The 20,514-nt window shown below is 41.8% G+C and overlaps 1 protein-coding gene across 12 annotated transcripts in view; it reads right to left on the bottom strand.

The window, feature by feature from the left end:
- FGGY (FGGY carbohydrate kinase domain containing) overlaps nt 1-20,514 on the bottom strand; it is a 419,791-nt gene that overhangs the window by 261,071 nt on the left and 138,206 nt on the right. For all 12 annotated transcript variants that reach the window (XM_045477592.1, XM_045477599.1, XM_045477591.1 and 9 more), the window contains one exon: nt 3,614-3,729. In XM_045477592.1, the coding sequence (XP_045333548.1) occupies nt 3,614-3,729 (116 nt within the window). The remainder of the gene's footprint in view (nt 1-3,613; nt 3,730-20,514) is intronic.

Here is a 20,514-nt window from a genome sequence, read left to right as displayed (position 1 = left end):
TTGGAAGGTCTTTGATCCTGACTTATCATTTATTGCTTCTACATGTGGTTAAATGAGATTATTTATCAAATTCTCGTCTGCAAACAGGGAAACACTATTTTTGCCACTGACTGTGAGAATTACATGCCACAAGGTATGAGAAAGCACATAGACATGTGCTTGAAATACAGAAGGGGAAGCAGGGTTGGTACTGATCTGCTGCTTACTATTCATAGGCACCCACTGAATATTAATGGGAAGTCAAGATAGCAAAACGGCTGGAGCAGGATTTGGAATCATTCAAACGTGGGTCTGAATTCTGCTTCTACCGCTTGCAACTTATACAGCCATCATTTAAACACCGTTCCCTTTTCTGACCCTCAGTTTCTTCAGCTGAAGAAAATACAATAAAACAGCTCTGTTACACAGTTGTAAAAATTTAACAGGATAAGGGTTGTAATACAACAGTATCATGTCTGGGAAGCAGTAAGCTATTAGTGTTAATTGCTACCATTTACTCTATCTTCACAGGTAAGACTGTAGAGATATGGAATCATTACTAGACTTATCTAAGTTGAAACCATCAGTGCCAGAACTAGAACTGCCCTAGCTCCCAGTTCAGTGTTTTAGACCCATCTTGCCTGTACCCCTCAATTAGACGACAAAACACCCTCCCCTAGCACTCAGTCCTAAAGGTTCTTCAAGGTAGCAAGCTCATGGGGTGCCTCTAGAACAAAAGATTGGGAACTCAGGACCTGATGGCCCTGCTTTAACTCTAATGACCAGTACACTAATACCCTGGTGCTATGGGCTGAATTTGTGTCCCCAAGTTCCCATGGTGAAGCCCTAATCCCCAAGGTGATTATACCTGGTGATATGGTGGGTGGGAGATAATGAAGGTAAAATGAGGTCAAAGGGTGGGACCCTGACCCAACAGGATTTGTGTCCTTAGAAAAAGAAACACCAGTGAGCATTCTCTTGTGCACACTCTTTCTCTGCATATGTAGAAAGAAGAGGTCATGTGAACAAATGTGAGAGGCAGCTGCCAACAAGCCAAGAAAAGAGGCCTCAGCATTAAACTTACCTTGTTGGCACTTTGACTTTGGACTTCCCAGTCTCCAGAAGGGTAGAAGTTCCTTTCCATTGCTATAAGTCGCTCAGCCTATGGTGTTGTTATAGTAGCTTTAGTGGTCTAGGACCCGGGACAGTTCTTTGCCACCATTTTCTCTTAACTCTTGCCACCTGTCTCGGTTCTAACAACCTTGCCTGTGTCTCACACATCCTATCAGCATCCATTTATCAGTAACGCCTGTGCCAAGACACTTAAGGGTAAGGCACAGTGGTCCCAGCCCTCTAGAAGCTTTCAGCTGAGCATCAGCTTCTATGCGGCTGCCCATTCTCCTTGGGAAAAGGAAGCACTGTCTAAAACCCCCGCCTGCTTCACTGGAGCCCCAACATGCCACCCTCTAGCCAGCTCACTCAGCCCCCACCATAAAAGACCGACCCTGGTCCCCGTCACTGTCCAAGCTGCTGCCTCCAAATGGCCCGACCACCCAGAATTTTAAAGCCAACCATCGTATTAGTCATATTAATACTTAAAATATTAACTCTTTTTTACACCCTATGAAATTATATTCCACTGAGATCCCATCACACCCTACTCTCATCCAGGTAGGCACACTTGTTCTAGTCTACTTAATGTTGGCTTTGGGTGCTCAATATTGGGACTGCTGCCCAATCCTTCTGGAGGCCACCATATACCCACACCAGTTGCCTCCATCTCATGTGTCCCATAGGCAGTCTGTTTGGTAGGAATGTGTGGAATTAGAGACCCTAGTTCTAATACTGACTTGACAACTGAAGAGCAGACAAGGAACTGAATCTCAGTCTCCGTATCCATAAAATGGGAAGAGCTAGCTACACTACCAGGTCTGTGAGGGCCAAATGAGACAATGTATATAAGTCACCTACCAAAGGACTCAGAATGTAGCTGATGAAGAAGAAAGCTGCTTTGCTGTATTCCTCTCATCCCTGGTCCTGACCTCTTCTCCTTCTCCACCAGCTCAGATCCAGAGATGGTTTCAACTAAGCCACAGCAATTCCAGAATGGCTCTTTGTGCATACTACTATGACTGTTCTTTTTCCACAGACTTAGCAATTTGTAGTTGAACAGACCACAGACAACCAAGGTATGTTGCCTACCACATGGTAGTGCAGAGGCTACCTGAGTCTCTCATGTTTCTATCCTTGAACTTTAAATTTTTTTTTTTTTTTACATTTATTTTTTGATAGAGAATGAGCATGAGCAGGGGAGGGGCAGAAACAGAGGGAGACACAGAATTCAAAGCAGGCTCCAGGCCCTGAGCTGTCAGCACAGAGCCCGACGCAGGGCCCGAACCCACGAACCGTGAGATCATGACCTGAGCCGAAGTTAGATGCTTAACCGACTGAGCCACCCAGGCGCCCCTATCCTTGAACTTTAATAGATGGGTCATGAGGACTCCACACCAGAGAAAGGTGAAAGTGGAATAACCTATTGTGTGACTCAGTTATTAAGGGCAGTCAGAATGTGGAGCTTACACCAGTTTTTTGCCAATATTCAATAACACAACTCTCAAGTTTTAGCTGGTCATGCACATGGACACATGGCTGCCTGGCCAATGACTACATTTCCCAACCACCCCTACAGCCTAGCTGGGTCTTATGAACAAGGGCTGGTCAGTGGGATGCAATCAGAAATGACATGGCTCACATGGATGGATTTCTCAGTCCTTTTCATTTGTCCCACTCACCGGCTGGGAACTGATGAGAACTGGAGTAACTACCTGGGACCCAAAGTTGGAGGTAATGTTGTGACAATGGCCGAGCTGGCCTGACAGTTACTTACCTCTATCCTATTACAAAGGGAATGACCTTCCATCTTGTTTAACCCACTGTACTTTTTTCCCTTGTATTGTTACAACATCTTAGCCTAAACATTCAACTAGAACTGTTAAGTAGTAACGAAAGGAAATAAACAGCTCTCTCTGAGACGACCGCGCAAACTTTAAACTTTCAAATGTGAGCTACTGTGATTTGTACTTAGCATCTAAATTCTTCCCCCAAGTAAACCCCTACTAGTCACTCATGCCTTTAATGCCTACTCATTGCCACATAAAACTGGAAGTCTGGGATTCTATGCCCTTATGGACCAATGGCTCATGTCCTAGTTTGTCTTGTTCCTGTTTCTTCTATTTTTGATGTCTTCAACTATTTTTTTCTGTTCATGGCCTTGTGTGGTTCCTTGAACCTAATTCATAAAACATCTTCCTAGTACTCATGGGAAACAATCTATATGTACTTCCTCGATTACACTATTCCCAGCAACTCCCTGCAAATGTCTTCCTCAATCTAGCCCAATGTCTACAGTTCTGTATTTCAGGACTGACTTCCACAGCCTATATCTCTACTCAGGTCCTATGAGTCCCAACACAAGGGCCCACTAGTCGTGGTCGACCCACAGTGATGGATTCATCCCTCTTAGGAAAACAGGGCTGAGTTTCTACATTTCAATTCATACAAAAACAAATAAAAAACCAATATCCTCATACACACACGCATACACATAATCACTTTCCAGATGTTTTCATTTTACCTATTTTGCTGTAATTATCCGCAACAAAATCTTCCAAGCCAATCAGCTTCCAGAAACTGTCATCCCAGCCTTTCTCTGCCGAGTATGTCCATTTGCACACCAGGGAGCAGAGAGACCTAAGAAAATGGGACAGAGGCAGAACCAATAGTATGAGTGAGGCTTCCTTTATATTTTGCCAAATACCTCCCCAGATATCTGAAGCAATGTTAACGAAGTAGAATAAGTCAAACTAAGTAATTACACATCCCTGTTCAGATTCAAAGTCTCCATTTGTACCTGGCCGTGGGTTGGTGGCTGTGGGGCTCAGTGATGGGTAAATGGGTGTTCTACTCTGCTTTGTGCATGTTCAAAACTCTCTATAATAAAAAAGTAAAAAAATTCAAAAAGTGACCGGCATACATATGGTTGCTTCAGTCTAAAGCAATATTTAATAGAAGGAAGACCTGAATGCTGGAAGGTACTTTCCTCTCCAGTTTCATTTCTCATACATTCAGCCTTAGTATTGTACATTTCAGCAATAACAAATCATTTGCAATTCTCTGAAGGGGGGTGGGGGGTGAAAAACATATTTGTGCACATTTCTAGGTCTTTGCCCTATTCCTACTTGTTTGGAAACTCTTCCCAGCTTCTTCATCCTGATAACTGAGTCCCCAGTTCTGGGTAGAGGTGCTCCTCTGAACTCCTGGAATGTGAAACATACCTTCTATTATCGCCCTTAAAGTGCTGTGTAATTAACTGCTTCCTATGTACCTTCCCAACACTGCTATTGCCTTCCAACCCATGCTTCATGGTGTGCCCACAGCAAAACTTATAAAATTAAATCTGATTATATCAATCCCTGATTAAAACTCTTCAACTGCTCCTCAGTGCCTTCAGAAAAAATCCAATCCCTTAGCTGGGCGTAAACCGCCTTTAGTAATAGGACTGTGCCAACCTCCAGATTCCTGTCTTGCCGTTCCAACCCCTGCTTTCTTCATTGTCCAGAGTGGTATTATTTGAAGTCTCCCTTAGCAGGCCTGATTCCTCACTTCCCTGGGCACTAAAACCTTTATTCATTCTGCCTAGGATATTCTTCATTGTTATGTATTTGCCAGTTAGCGTTCATGACTCTTATCCCTTTTCATGAACCCCAGGGAAGGGCAAACTTGAGTCCAAAGCCTCTTCTCTAAGCTTCAACCTGGACATACCTGTAACATTTACCATGGTAACTGTCTCTGCCCATTCACTTCCCTGTCTCCCCCACTAAGCCTTCAGAGCCAAACCAGCCCTGCCCAGCTCTACCTCCAGTACATAGTCCACACTCAGCCAAAATGCATACTGACTGAATGGCCACACCAACAATCGAATATGGTCTATCCGCCTCAGCAAAGGTAAGTGATAAACTTGGGGAGCTCACACAGTTTTAAGGCTAAAACTATCTCTTAGAGTCAATAGTCTATGTGCATCTCATTTAGTCATTCACACTGATTCACTCAGGCACTCACCCACTCAAGAAGTAGTTAGTACTCAGTTACTATGCTCCTGGCACTATGTGATGCCCTGGGGAACCGGTGGTAGGCAAAAGAGTTGGTCCCCTGCCTGCATAAAAGTTGACAGCCAAACTGGGGGACACAGAAATTAATAAATCACACCTCAAATCACATACTAACAGTAATTTCTAAAGGAGGGAGAGAAAAAAAAATGAAAACCTTTAGCAAGGGAATCTGATATAACCTGGTGGGAGAAAAGGGGAGAAAGTATCAAGCAAGAAGGGCTCCACACAGCAAGTGACCTTTTGTGAGACCCAAAAGTCTTTTGAAAGCGAATACATGTTATTTATCATTCAGGATTTTTCTAGACATGGTGGAGAGGGCAGAACACCTCGAGCTAAGGAAGCTAAGTGGGACAGATATACTGAAGGAGTGCTAGCGTCCACAGAAATGTAACACACACATGCTAAATCCTCCACCTTATAAAAGACAATTCTCAAAATCTGAGGTATCAAGAAGATAGTCACCTATGTAGCACATTCCGAAGAACATACAACAGGCTAAATCCTCTTGGCACAAAGCCTGGAATTCCAACTTTTTGGAAGCTCTGATGGCTCAATGCTATGGAACAGAAGACAGTGTGGACAGATGATGTCTAATGATCTGGCCACACAGAATAGCACTTCACTCTCCAAATGCCCCAGCCATTTGCAGAATTCTATACCTCTGCTCTCAATGTTCCTTCTGTCTTAATTGCTTATTGTTCCTTCCACTCATTCTTGACTATTGGCCAACTCCAAGTCCTCCTTATAGTCCAGTTCCAATGGCACCCCCCACCACTAGCTCCAAGCTAAACTCATTACTCCCTCTTCTGGGGCAGCATTCTAACTTGGTAACATTGCCTTCCAGCTCTTAACAGCGGTGGCAGGTTGGAGTCACGGTCCAAAGTGTCCAAGCCTCCATATATGTTCATCTCTTGCCATGTGATTTGTAACTGCTCGCCCCCTCCTATCTCCACCCTATCACAGGGCCTCCTTTCCTAAGTGTAGACTTCAGATTCTGTCACATGGCTGGATTCGGCCAAAAGAATAAGTCAGGAGGACAGCATTCTGGTTTCAAGCCTAAGCTTCAAGAGGCATCATGTGTTTCTGCTTGCTCTCCTGTGTCTCTTGCATAGCCTAGAGAAAATCACATGGGGCTAGCACAGTGGTGCAAGGAGGAGAAGAGATGTGTACAGCAGGGCAATGACCACCAGACTTGGCCTGCATCACACATCCTAGGCCATCAAGACCTGACGCAGTGAGTTCAGCTAACACTAGAAGAACTACCCAGCAGAGCACAGTCTGAACGAGCAACACCATGAGCCAAATAAATGGATTACTGTGCTCAACTACTGAGCACTCGCTGTGGTTTGTAATGGAGCAACAGTTAAACAACTCAACACTTTACAGCACAACTATGTTATTCCAAGCAGGTTTTCCCTCCAGTAAGGGCAAGGAGAGGGATGTCTGGGTCCTCCCAGCATGTTAGAATAAATGGCCAGAGAGCCTGCTTTGAGGGAAAATGACTAAGCCCAGGAGGCAGAGAGCTTCACAGCTGCAGATGCCTCGGGCAACTCCACCCACCCTCCTCAGGATTATTCAAACACTATTAGGGTCCATTTCATTTGGATCTCTTTAAATCAACTCCTAGGTAATATGAATGTGTAAAAGCAGGGGGTGGGATACCTGAGTAGGTCAGATGGTTAAGCATGTGACTCTAGATCTCAGCTCAGGTCATGATCTCACAGTTTTCCCGAGTTTGAGCCCTGCATTGGGCTACAGTTGGAGCCTGCTTGAGATTTCTCTTTCTCTTTCTCTCTCTCTCTCTCTCTCTCTCTCTCTCTCTCTCTCTCTCTCTTTGTCCCTTCCCTCCCACCCCTCCCCCCCGTTTCTCTGAATAAGTAAACTTAAAAAAAATTTTTTTTAAGACATTAAAAACAAATAAACGAACAAACAAAAGCAGAACTGGAAAAATGTAGAGAGTGGATCTGAGGCCTCCAGCTCTCCAGAACTCTCCAGGAGACAGAAAGTGAGTAAAGGCAAGGTACCAGTAGCAGAACAAAAGGTTTCCCTCCCCATGAGGCCTTTGTTAAGACACCAGGGTTTTGCCATTCCCTGAGGTATTCCTGAGCAACTTGCAACTAACTCCCAGAATAGCTGTTCCCCATCAGGCAAGCTGACCTACCACCCTACTGGGGGTGGAAGGTGTAATCTATAGGATCAGAACCACAGACAGGGGAGAAAGGCTGGGGCTACACTAGCAGGCTGGGTTGTTTCAAAAATGAGCAGCCAGGGAGGAGTGTTGTCGCCGGGGAGAAAGGGTCACTGGCTGTTTGTTCTCTGCCAGCCAGAATACCAGGGCAGAAAGTGCTGGAGCTTCCTCACTTTTAGATTTGTTACTGACGAGACTATAAAATCCTATAGCCAGGTCAAAAGAACAACAACCAGTGAGCAGGCAGCACAAAAACCATACTAACTTAGGGGACCAGGTGATATGAGAGTGGGTCTCAGAGAACATGTATAGGAGGGCAGGTGTCTCTGAAGAGATCACAGTACAACGCCTGGAACTCAACATCAATAATGGAAGTAGCCAGAGGGCAGAAGGCGGCGAGAAAGCCTTTCTGAACAAGACACACGGATTTTAAATTTAAAATTTTTTAAATTTCTGCAGAAGGACTAAAGGGAAAATCGCTGGCACCGTTGAGAAGCCTATTAATGACCGGGAAGCAATTAATAGGAATAATTAGTAGGAATCCCCTATTAATGACCGGGAAGACCAAATGAACAACATCTCCAACTACCCAGAGCAAAGGCACAAAAAGAGAAATAATGAGGGAAGAAAGAAGAGAGCAGATCCACGGCAGTATAACATGAGCATTACTGTAATTCCACACGGGATTTTTTTTTTCCAAGGAGAAAAGGAAAACTTTAAAAAGAGAGAGAGAGAGAGAGATGAAAGAGATGCTATAATTAAATGAATACACTACCAGATCTTTTTTTATTGTTATTATACTGAGCTGAAGCAAGATTTAAGATTTAAGCCTGCAGATTAAAACGCTCATTAAGTCCAGGAAGTGAATCCAGGAAATACTTGAGTTTCAAGCATAAACAGAAAATTACACCAGCTTCCAGACAGAAAGAGTAAGTTACTTACAAAGGCAAGAGATTCAGACCGGCTAAGGAATTCTCATCTACACCTCTGGAATGTAGAAGACAGTGGAACAGTGTACAGACTATGAGGAAAAATGATCCAAAAATCCTATGCCCAGACAAAATATTATTCAGCTGTCAGGGGAGAAGAAAAACATTTTCAACATGCAAGGATTAAAAAAGAAAACTTCCCATATACGTGCTGTGAAGGCAATACTTGAGCGTGAACTTAAGCAAAAAAACAAGTGATTCAACATTAGGGAAACCAGTGGTGGTGAGCGCTGAGATGTTCATTCTCTCTCTCCATATGCGTGTGTGTGCACTTACACACATAGGCACGTGTACATGTGTGCGCACACGTACATAGGTACATACACACACGTTTAAATCTACAAAGATGACGATAAACCATGAAACAGGAATTTGTAATACTAAGCTGTCCTGAAACACCTTCCTGGGATATTAGAAGGAAAAAAATCTATTAATGGCCCGGAGGTGAAAATACCATTAGCAAAATCTCAAAGTCAGAAATTGAAGAAGACGTACGTACACAGGAAAAATAGGCATATGTGTGTATCTGTGTGTTTGGGACGGACATAAGTTTAATAATGTACAGGATGAAAAGGTAATTTCTAACAGAATCAAAAAGTGTAGCAGAAGTCTCAAAATAACAAGGAATTAAAAAGGAATAAAGAGGAAGTTAAGAAGTCAGTGAAACCAAACTAAATCAAAAAGGAAAGCAAAAGAGGGTAATGTAATGTAAATAGAAAATAAAAATACCATAGAAAAAATAAAATTGCTTATTTCAGTTAATTACAACAAATGTGAATGGGCTGAATTCCACAATTGGTTCAAAGACAATACTATCCACATTGGGGTTAAAGTTGAGGACTATCTGGTTTACAACACATATTTTTTTAATATGATAAAAGGGTTTTTTTATAATGAATGTTACCATTCATTAAATTTTATGAAATGAACAACATAATGTGACATCTATAAAACAAGAGTTCCTAGATTAAAAAAAAAAAAGAAAAACAAAAGGCACTTGATGGGGCTTCTGGGTGGCTCAGTCGGTTAAGCATCCTTCGCTTCAGGTCATGATCTCACAGTTTGTGGGTTCCAGCCCTCCAAAGGGCTCTCTCAGTGCAGAGCCTACTTTGAATACTCTGTCTCCCTCTCTCTCTGCCCCTTTCCCACTTGCACTCTCTCTCTCTCTCTCAAAAGTAAATAAACATTTAAAAAAAAGTGAAACGAAGAATGTCTCAAAATTAATAACCTTAAGCAGCCAACCTAAACATTAGGAAAAACAAAGATAGATTAAATTGAAAAAAAAATCAAAAGGAATAGTAAAGAAAAAAGAATATGAAAGATATAAAATAACAAGACAAAACTCAGACAGTCAAGAGATCCAAAATGTGGCTCTAGGAAAAGACAATACAGAAACCAAAACAAAACAAAAAAACCCTCTGGTCAAAGTGAGGAAGGAAAAAGAAGAGTAGGAGAAAAATAACAAATATCATGAATGAAAATGATGGACATCCTTATAGATAAAGCAGACCTTGATAGAAAAAAAGAGATTAAGTAACATTATGCTAGCAAATTTGAAAATTTAGACGGAATGGAAAATTTACTAGAAAAACAGAACTTACCAAAGCTGACTCAAGAAAACATATGAAACCTTAATAAACTATTTAAAAAATGAGCCAATAGTTAAAAATCATCTCTGAAATAAAACTTCAGCCCAAATGGCTATACTAGAAAGTTTTCCCAAATGTTCAAGGAACGAAATACTGCAAATTATTTCAGAGTCTAGAAGAAGAAGAAATGCTCCCCAAGTTATTTATGAAGGTAGGATAACTATATTACAAAGCCAAACAAAGACAGCATGAGAAACAAAAATCAGACGCCACTCTCACATTATGAATGGAAGCATAAAATTTCTAAGCAAGGCATGACCAAAATAAAAATGAGAAAAAAAAATACATCATGCATAATACTCCAAAACATTTTAATCAGAGATCTATGAATGTGTTTTGCCACAGTTTTTTTTTTTTTATTAAAGGAGAGAAAATGACCAACTCATATTGAAGATCGAAAAATACATAACGAAGTTAAAGGCCACATCAAGACAGAAACTCTTACTGAAGTAACAACAATAGAAACTTCTGCTTCTAACCATGATGGAGTAGCGGAGACTGGATTTTACCTCCCCGTCCCCTGCCCTGCCCCCATCTTAAGAAACTAGAAAAGGGGGGAGAAAAAAAAACGTGACACAACTGCTCTCAGAGCCTGAACAACAGGCAGCACAGAACTATCCCGGAGAGAAGGAAACAAATGAGGTGAGCCCTAAGATTGCTCTGGCTTTCTGCCAGGAAGCCCATGCCCGACCACAAAGCAGAAAGAAGGATGCCAAGGAAAACAAGTCAAGTTCATGAAACCGAGAAGACTGAGATCAGAATTCAAGGAATTTGAGGTGGCTGGAAGCTGTGCTGGCACAGCTTCCAAAGAGGAGGTAGCTATGCAGGAAGAGGTCCTGAAAATCTGCACAAGAGTCCCATGAAAGCTTTATGGAGATGCAGATATGCACACAGATGCTCCAGGAGATCTGGTGAGAAGTGACTGGAAATCTGTGAGCTGAACAGTTCTCAGGGCTCACAGTGAGAACGGGAATCATCTGAGCACAGCATCTTCACTGACTCCTTGGGGCATTCAGTGGAAAACCCCAAAGAATGCCTAGAAGTATAACTGAGCCTTCCTGTGTAAAGGTTACAATAAACCTGCACTAACAAAGTTTAGAAAGATTTCAAAAAATAAAACTAAGCCAAAAGTACATTAACAGCCTACCAGAAAATGCAGGAAAAAAATAGAGAGAGAGAGAGAGAGAATAAAACCCAGACACTGGATAACAGAAAATAACTGACAATATCAGCTTCCAATAAAAAATATTTGAAGAAATAATGGTCAAATGTTTTCTTCAATTTGATAAAAGCTATCACCCACAGAGCCACACTCACTGGAAGAAACCAAAGGAAGATAAAGACAAAGAAAACCACATCAAGACATATTATATAATCAAATTATTTTTTAAAAATGATGATCTTAAAAGTGGTCAGAGGAAAGACAGGTAATAGACGAACAGTCCTAAAAAGGCAAATTTTTTTTCCAGAAATAATGCAACCCAGAAGAAAGTGGAATGACATCTTTAGAACACTGAAAAATTTTAAAAAGAAAGAAAAAATCAAACTAGAATTTTATATTCAGAAAAAAAGATCTTCAGGGGTGACTGGGTGGCTAAGTCAGTTAAGCGTCTGACTCTCAATCTTGGCTCAGGTCATGATCTCAGGGTTCACGGGTTTGAGCCCCATCAGTGCAGAGCCTGCCTGAGATTATCTCTCCCCGCCTCTCTCTCACTGCCCCCATCACCCCATCAAGCACACGCTTTCAAAATACATAAATAAAATTTAAAAACAAGATCTTTACACAAGTAGTAATGAAATACAGGCTTTTTCAAACAAACAAAAACAGAACTCATTTCCAAGAAACCTGCGCTGCAAGAAACGTTAAAGGCAATTCTTTAGGGAGGAGGAGGATGGCATTAAATGGAAATGTTAATTGATAAATGATTGTTAATTGAAAGCAATGAAAAGTATCAGAATCAGTAAATATGTGGGTAGATACAAAGGGCAGCTTTTCATTTTTAAATTTCTTTAAAAGATAATTGACTTTTTCTTCATCTTTAAAATATAAATTAGGAAAAAAATTCAAAGTACTATGGGGCTTATAACACATGTACAAAAAATGACAATAACAGAACAAATGATAGGGAGGTATGAAAGATACTACATACAGCGGGGTATAAAAATGTTTTAAGGCAAACTATGGTAAGTTAAAGATGCATATTATAAATCCTAGAGGAACCAGTGAAAAAGGAGATAAAATTAATACACCAATTTGGGAGATAAAAGGGAATACTAAAAATCCTTCAGTAATCTAGAAGAAGGTAGGAAGAGGGGAAAATTATAAAGAACACATGGAGCAAATAAAAGGCAAATGGCAAGATAGTAGACTGAAACCTCACCTAAAAACTCCCTTGGAAAGGCAAAAAATTTCAGGCTGGAAACAAATAAAAAATAAAAAATAAAAATCCAACTCTGTGGTGTCTGTAAGAAACTTACTTTAGGGGCGCCTGGGTGGCTCAGTCGGTTAAGGGTCCGACTTCGGCTCAGGTCACAATCTCACGGTCCGTGAGTTCAAGCCCCGCGTCGGGCTCTGGGCTGATGGCTCAGAGCCTGGAGCCTGCTTCTGATTCTGTGTCTCCCACTCTCTCTGCCCCTCCCCTGTTCATGCTCTGTCTCTCTCTGTCTCAAAAATAAATGAATGTTGAAAAAAAAAATTAAAAAAAAAAAAAAAAAAAAAAAGAAACTTACTTTAAATATAAAGATGCAGAATAGGTTCAAGAGTGGAAGGAGAGAAAAGATATGCCATGCACACACTAATAATCAACAAGTTCAAGGGGCTACATGAGTATTCCACAGTAAACCTCAGAAGAAGAAATATTACCAGAAAAAAGAAGTCCATTATGTAATGATAAAAGGGTCAATTCACCAAGATGACTTATGGGTTAAAAAAGAAATTGTAATTGAATGGCAACCTGAACTTAGCTGGAGTTATATTTCTTTTCTCTTTGTGGTAGCTCAGAACTTCATGTACATGAAATCAAGGATTCACGACAGAGTAATTGGATGTGATCACCTGGGGTCGCCTTTGTTTTTTACACAGATTTGAGACTCAGCAGTCTCAGGAGCCCATGTTGACTAAAAGGTCTGACAGGCTGGAGGGGTCCAGAACTCTGGGCTTATTGTATTTTATACTATTTTTTTTAATGTTTTATTCATTTTTGAGAGAGTGGGGGAGGGGCAGAGAGTGAGAGAGACAGAATCTGAAGCAGACTCCAGGCTCTGAGCTGTCAGCACAGAGCCCAACACGGGGCTCAAGCTCATGAACCATGCGATTACGACCTGAGCAAAAGTCAAATCGCTTAACCAACTGAGCCACCCAGGAGCCCTTATTTTATACTATTTTAGATAAAAGCATGTATGAGTGGGGAAGGTCAGAAGGTACTAAAGCATCTACAGCTTTATGATAAAAGAATGTTATTTTGTTTCATTTCCTGATGCTCTCTGTCTAGCCTTTCTGGAATTTCAGTACCTCAAGTCTGGCCATGACCTCCCACAGCAGGGACCATATGTACCTTATTCATCATGCCATTCCCCAGCACGAGGCACAGTGCCTCCCTGGCAAATTTTGAGAGTTCAATCTGTGTTTATTGAGGTAATGTATGAGAACCCTAGGATGTCAGTTACAAGAGGAAGCTTTCAGGTCCCTAATCACTTTTTAATTGTTTCTATTATATGGCCCAGATCTTCAGCAACTGCTCTCGGTGCAGACTCTAGAAGAGAAAAAGCTAGATTTCTGATCCCTGGAGCGACCAAAAGCAGCAGCAAAACACTGGTTTCTTACACAAACTATGCACCTTATGGAAATGCATTTCGCCTACCTCACATACCTCCCTCCCATTGCCTACTTCCCCCAAAACATGCCAAATCTCTAACACATCTTCTTTTCTTCCTTGAAAAAAGCAAAAACAAAAAGACCCTTCCAGTTAAAGATACCAGACTGACTACACACGTTGACCTCTGCTCCCTTTAAAAATTCTAATACAATGGCAGTATAAGAATGTTTCAAAAAGGCAAAAGCCCACAATGACAAAGATAACACACGCAAGGACACTAACAGAAATCTGAAAGGCAGAAAACACAGATGGATGAGTAGTAAGGCTCTTGGGAGACTCAGAAAGATAAAACCTAAGTAGCAGGTGAAAAACCCAGAATCACAATGATTTCCCTGCAGAGACCCAAAAAAGTTCAGGACGTAGTGGCACCACGTGCTTCTGAAAGTGGGAATAAAAGTGGGGCTAAAAACAGCAAGGTGGCTGCAAGCTGCTTAGGAAGTAATCAGAACCCCATGCGCCCTCATTATGAGCAACCGGGGGCCTCCCTCTCCTGCACCATGAAAGGTGACGGAGGTTCACTTGAGACTCAGTAGGGGACAGGGCCCAGCTACAAGGGATCGTCTTGACAAGAACAGGGAGATAAAGTAAGGAGACGCCGCTCTCTCTGCGAGTAAGCCCTCAACATCCGTTCCCCAACTCAAGTCCCGGAGCTCTGGCTGCCAGGTTTACACCCTGAAGATCCGTTTATGGGGAAGCTGAGCAGACAAAAGCAAAGACCTAAGGCTAGTCGGGAGGGCATTCTCAGAAATAATAAGCCACTCTAGGCCTATGAGGATTAAAATGGCAGAATATAAGTAAGACCCATTTTTGATGGTGAATAGTGGTAACTGATACCATCATCATCATCGTAGTAAAACACACTAATACAGAAACTATTTACTGTGGGCCCACTGTGTATCTACCAGAACTTTTCTAGGCAGGGAGGAGCCCCCCACCTCTGAGGGACACAAAAGGAAAGAAAGTGTCACTTCTCCTGGGACCACGAAGGAGCCTTTGCAAGCACAAGAACTTTTGACTTTCCTGCTTTTACCCAGAGCAAGGCACACATCAAAAGCACACGCCTGCTGGGTTCCAGAGGCCTGATCATTATCATGCATTTCTCAACAAGACTTTATAAAAATGAAGCCAGCACTGCTGCATTATTTATATGCAGTTCACTGTATTGACATGGCCAGGCCCCCACTTTCAAGGGAAGCCTTTTGTTCTCTGCTTGGGTAAGGCAGAACCTGGAGAGTGTCAATCGAACAAGCTAGCCAGTAACAGAATAATTAGAGTCGGAGAGTGGGGATAAATTACCAAGCTATTCCTGGCTGCAGCCTTCAGTATATCACAGGCCTGTGATGGCTCTGTTTTTCTAAGCCATACAACAGACTGAATCGCCAGCACTGAAGACTGAGCTCAGGGGGAGATACGACTGGGGCTAGATTGCTAGTTCTATCAACAAAGACACCAAGAGGGCCTTATTTCTGAAGAAATACCACTGCACCGATTGGAGCTGCTTCTGTGAAAGACCTGTCAGATTTCAGGCTTGTTACCATTGGCTCTGTACTTCATCAAGACTTGCTGACAGGTCCATGACAGACCGAAATAATATATGCAATGATGCAACACAGGGCAATATTAAATTGCCTTTTCAGTGAGACTTGCCGATAACATGGTTTAAACATGGCTGTGACAATTTGGGGAGCATGAAAGAACTGAATAAATAATCAAGCTCAGGGAGTTTTCCCATGCTCCCAAGAAAAAAGAGATCTAAGAGTCAGAAAACAAAAGACCCTAAAGTCCCTGCCAAAACATTCCAAGATCTTGGGGAAGCCCTTGGACTCATGGGTTTGGATTTAACTCCTCAAGAATGAGGATGATAATGAATAGAGGCAAAATGAGAGGTGGGGGAGGTAAAGGGGGAAGAGAAGGAAACTAGAGGCAGGTCATGAGTCTGTGCTTCAGGCCAAGCACTGTGCCTGGGGCTTTTATGTAGGTTACTGCAATTGTTCCCACAATAAAATGATAAGGGTGCTATCAGTATTCCCATTCAACCAAGGAGGACACTGAGGCTCTGAAAGGTTGGGTAGCTCATCTGAGGTCATATCATTAGGAAGGAGCAAGGCAGAAGTCCAAATCCTGGCCTGATCAATCAAAAGTCTACACTTGTTAAGTATTCACGCCCATTCAAGAAAAGATATTTACAATCAATTAGGGCATGAAAATAGTGTAATAAATTTGAGATATTTGATTTCTCTATGTTTTACTTTGTCTGTTATTGCTTTTCTTTAATAAAGGAAAAACATAATAATAAAAACAGATGAAGAAACATGGAGATCTAGGGGGCAAATAAGTAGCTGCCTTAGGTTGCCTGCGAAGATGTTCTGGTAAAACTTAACATGTTCAAGAGGTGCATTCCATAAGCCAGGACACAGGGACAATAATGAGATGCTCCCTGAAGGTGCAAAAATGAACACTGTTTTCAAGAGTTCAAGCCGTGAAGTCCACCCACAATGAGTAAGAGTAGAAACTGCAAAATTATCATGAAAAGACACAGTGGCTTGCAGGACTCTGAGTTCACAGAGCCGATTGAAAGCATTCAGATGGCTAAGGAAAGAATACGTCAATCAGATGGATGGTTAGCCTACATGGAGCAGAAGAGGCAGAAGCCAGCAAGTGTCAGTGGGGAGAGGGAATAGACAGGAGGTTTTCAAAACTTTCAAGACACACTGTCCCTAAGAAAAGGAAGGAAAGAGAAAGAACTGGAAAATGAAATGGGAAAGGAAAAGAAGCAAAGAGAAAAACAGCCTAAAACTAGATTCTAGAGGGATGAATAGGCAGAGCACAGAGGATTTTTAGCAATGAAACTGTAAAATACTATAATGGTGGATACATGTCACACATTTGTCCAAACTCATAGAGTAACCAACGCCAAGAGTGAAAAGTAACGTACACCATGGACTCTGGGTGATTACGATGTGTCAATGCAGATTCAACTGTAATAACTGCACCACTCCTGTGGGGGATATTGATAATGGGGGAGGCAATGCATGTGTGAGGGAAGGGGGTATATGGGAAATCTCTGTAACTTCCACTCAATTTTGCTGTGAACCTAAAAGTTCTCTAAAAAAATGAAGTCTATTCACCTCACATCAGTCAGAGTGGCTAAAATTAACAACTCAGGAAACAACAGATGTTGGCGAGGATGCAGAGAAAGAGGATCTCTTTTGCACTGCTGGTGGGAATGCAAACTGGTGCAGCCACTCTGGAAAACAGTATGGAGATTACTTAAAAAGTTAAAAATAGAATTACCCTACGACCCAGCAATAACACTACTAGGGATGCAGGGGTACTGTTTTCAAGAGGCATGTGCACTCCAATGTTTATAGCAGTGTTACTGACAATATCCCAAGTATGGAAAGAGCCCAAATGTCCATCGATGGATGAATGGATAAAGAAGATGTGGTGTGTATATATATATAGACACACACACACACATACATACACAATGGAGTATTACTCGGCAATCAAAAAGAATGAAATCTTGCCATTTGCGACAACATGCGTGAAACTAGAGCGTATTATGCTAAGCAAAAATAGTCAGAGAAAGACAAATATCATATGACTTCACTCATGTGGAATTTAAGATACAAAAGAGATGAACATAAGAGAAGGGAAGCAAAAATAAAATAAAAACAGGGAGGGGGACAAACCATAAGAGACTCTTAAATACAGAGAACAAACTGAGGGTTACTGGAGGGGTTGTGGGTGGGAGGATGGGCTAAATGGGTAAGGGGCATTAAGGAAGACACCTGTTGGGATGAGCAGTGAGTGTTATACATAGGGGATGAATCACTGGAATCTACTCTTGAAACCATGATTGCCCTATATGCTAACTAACTTGGATGTAAATAAATAAATAAATAGGGAAAAAAAATGAAGTCTATTGAAAACAACAACCAATCAACTAACCAATCTCACTTCTCAATGTCTTTCAAGGATCAAGATTCAGAAACTGGCAGAAACAGTATGTCTGCACTTCAGGAAGATACAGTCAGGCTTGCAATTAATGTCAAGAATATGGCTGGCAATTTTGTGACTTAATTAGCCATCTAAGACACTCATAGTAAATATCATCACTCTGGACTCAAGGGACTCATAGTCTCTCAGGAGGAGAAGAGCACCTATGATCACCCATTAACATGGGGCACATACCCATTGTATGACAGGGGAATTTCACAGGTGAGATACAAAGTGTTTAAGAGGAACACCAGGGGTGCCGGGGGCGGGGTTCAGTCAGTTAAGCATCTGACTCTCAATTCCGGCTCAGGACATGATCTCACAGTTCGTGAGATTGAGCCCCCATGTTGGGCGTCGCACCATGAAGATGAGATATTCTCTCTCTCTCTCTCTCTCTCCCCTCCTCTACTCCCTCTCGCTCTATCAAAATAAATAAACTTAAACAACAACAACAACAAAGAGGAACACCAGAGCAAGAGAGCGACTCTATTTGGGAATATTAGGAAGCTTCCTTTAGGAGGAGAAGTTTGAATTGTGCATCCTGAAATATGAGTAGGAGTTACCAGGTGGACAAAGGTTGCAGAGAAGACATTTCAGGCAGTGAATGTACAGGCATTCAGTTCAAGCATGAGCCTGTCTCCAGACAGGAGATGGACTAGCTGACCTCCCAAGGATTCTTCCAGTCTTCTGATTTGACTGCTGATATAAGAAATTACTGTGCATGAAGGAACTACGGGTTCGGGGTTCGACATGGTGATACCGTCATTCATTACTGAGCAAGAGGTCCTCCTAGTACTTCATTTTCTCCATCTGTTAAGGAGATTCACAGTACCAGACAAATGGTACTAGATAAATAGTAATTTGCCTCATAAATTCAATAAACTGAGTTAATCTACATAAAGCATGTAGCACAGTCCCTGGTACCTGGCACAGGCCCAACAAAAGGTAGTAATTTTTCTTCTTTTTTTCATCAACATGAGCATCAGCATCATCCCACAGTTACCACTGAGGAAGAAAATATCAATGAAAGAGAAATATTCACATGAAAACTTGCTTTGACCCAGTGCTAAGAACACTACAGACAAATATGGGTTTTCAGCTCTATCTTGATGAGCATTGTGTGACCTAAATGAACTTAATGACATAAGCCACCAGTGCAGCCTTTATCAACTCAACATAAAACTGAGTTGAAAACCAAATTCTTGGTGCACGTCTTAAATGTGAATACCAAAACAGGGCCCAAACTGGGTCCCCCTCTGCAAAGTTAGGAGCAAAGCCACTCAGAACACTCCACCCATTCATGGAGTGATTCATTATCCCCCAAACATATTTCTGCCAGCACTGAGCATGGCACCACAGACAGGGAGAGGGAAGAACAAGATCTCCTCCCTGGAATAATGCAGAGGATAGAAGGGAAAGGCAGACACACAAGGGGAAATGAAGAAAAAATAAAAATAAAAACAATATACAATGGTCTAGGGGAGCACAGAAGGCTAGAGAAACTAACTCTGGAAGTTCTAGAAACTTCGATGAAACACCAGAAAGAAATGAAAACCTAAGATGTGCATGCTAGGGAACCCAGGGTAAGGAGTATGTGGGAATCCCTGGTTTGCCTATTCTCTGGCTAAAACAAACCTGCAGCTTCTTGGATGGTGATGTATCACCTCCCCCGCCACACACACACTTCTGTGCCTGGTCATGCAGTTCCTTCTGCCTGAAACACCTCACCTTACTTATCCTGGTAAATCTTCATCATCTTCAGATGGCAGTTCCTTTGGGAATTCGTCCCAAGGGTGTGGACGACTGTGCTTCCAGTACTCCCTATTGTAGCATCTACTGCATTTTAATCTCTGGCTCAACAGTCCTTCTCTCTCCCACCCTGGACCGTAAACCACGAGGATGGTACATTCTGCATCCTCAGCTTCCTAGTAAGGCTGCCACAGATACTTCATAAATGTTTGTAGACTCGACACCCATCTCTGATGTCTTCTTCAACCTACTGCTACAGACAAATATACAATTTCATCCTCGCAGAGGACGTCTGCTTTGAGTTTTGAAGTGGAGTTCTACCAGGGCAACTCAGTCCGTGATGTGGAGATTTGCAACGAGCTCATGTTAAAAACAAAGCAACCAACAAACAAAAGGGACCAGAGGCCTCTGCTCAAGTATAAACCAGTATCCTTGCTGAACTAAAGGAAGTTACCCATTTGCTATCCTTCTTAATAACCAGCATGAAGGAGCTTGTGGGGTTTCTTAATTGAGAAACCATACAAAAAGGTACAAGTGTACTTACAGTGTACCATGATCTTTTTTCAACTCCTGTAGAATTAGCATGTGTTTTTCTAATTGAGAAAGGCTTATTTATAAACCAGATCTGAAAAAAAAAAAAGGACTAAATTTGCTCTATTTCCCTTGTGCATCGTTTCTGTTTCTTTTGAACCTTGCACAGCAGTTTATGACAAATAAATCATGTCTTATAAATTAAGCAACTGGCGAAATGGAGATGGGAACGGTTGATGGCAGGCTTAAAAAGATACCATCATATATCACTCGGGGTCACAGTATTTCAGTCACCCACCAATCTGGCGGGTTCGACTGTTTTTAATGGTGGGAGACATATTTCCAAAGACACCTGAAATCAACGATCACTTACTAATCATACCT

This window comes from Leopardus geoffroyi, chromosome C1 (assembly GCF_018350155.1).
Source record: "Leopardus geoffroyi isolate Oge1 chromosome C1, O.geoffroyi_Oge1_pat1.0, whole genome shotgun sequence".
Taxonomy (NCBI): Eukaryota; Metazoa; Chordata; class Mammalia; order Carnivora; family Felidae; genus Leopardus; species Leopardus geoffroyi.
Note: the sequence above shows the minus strand (reverse complement) of the source record. Positions and strands in the feature narration are given on the sequence as shown.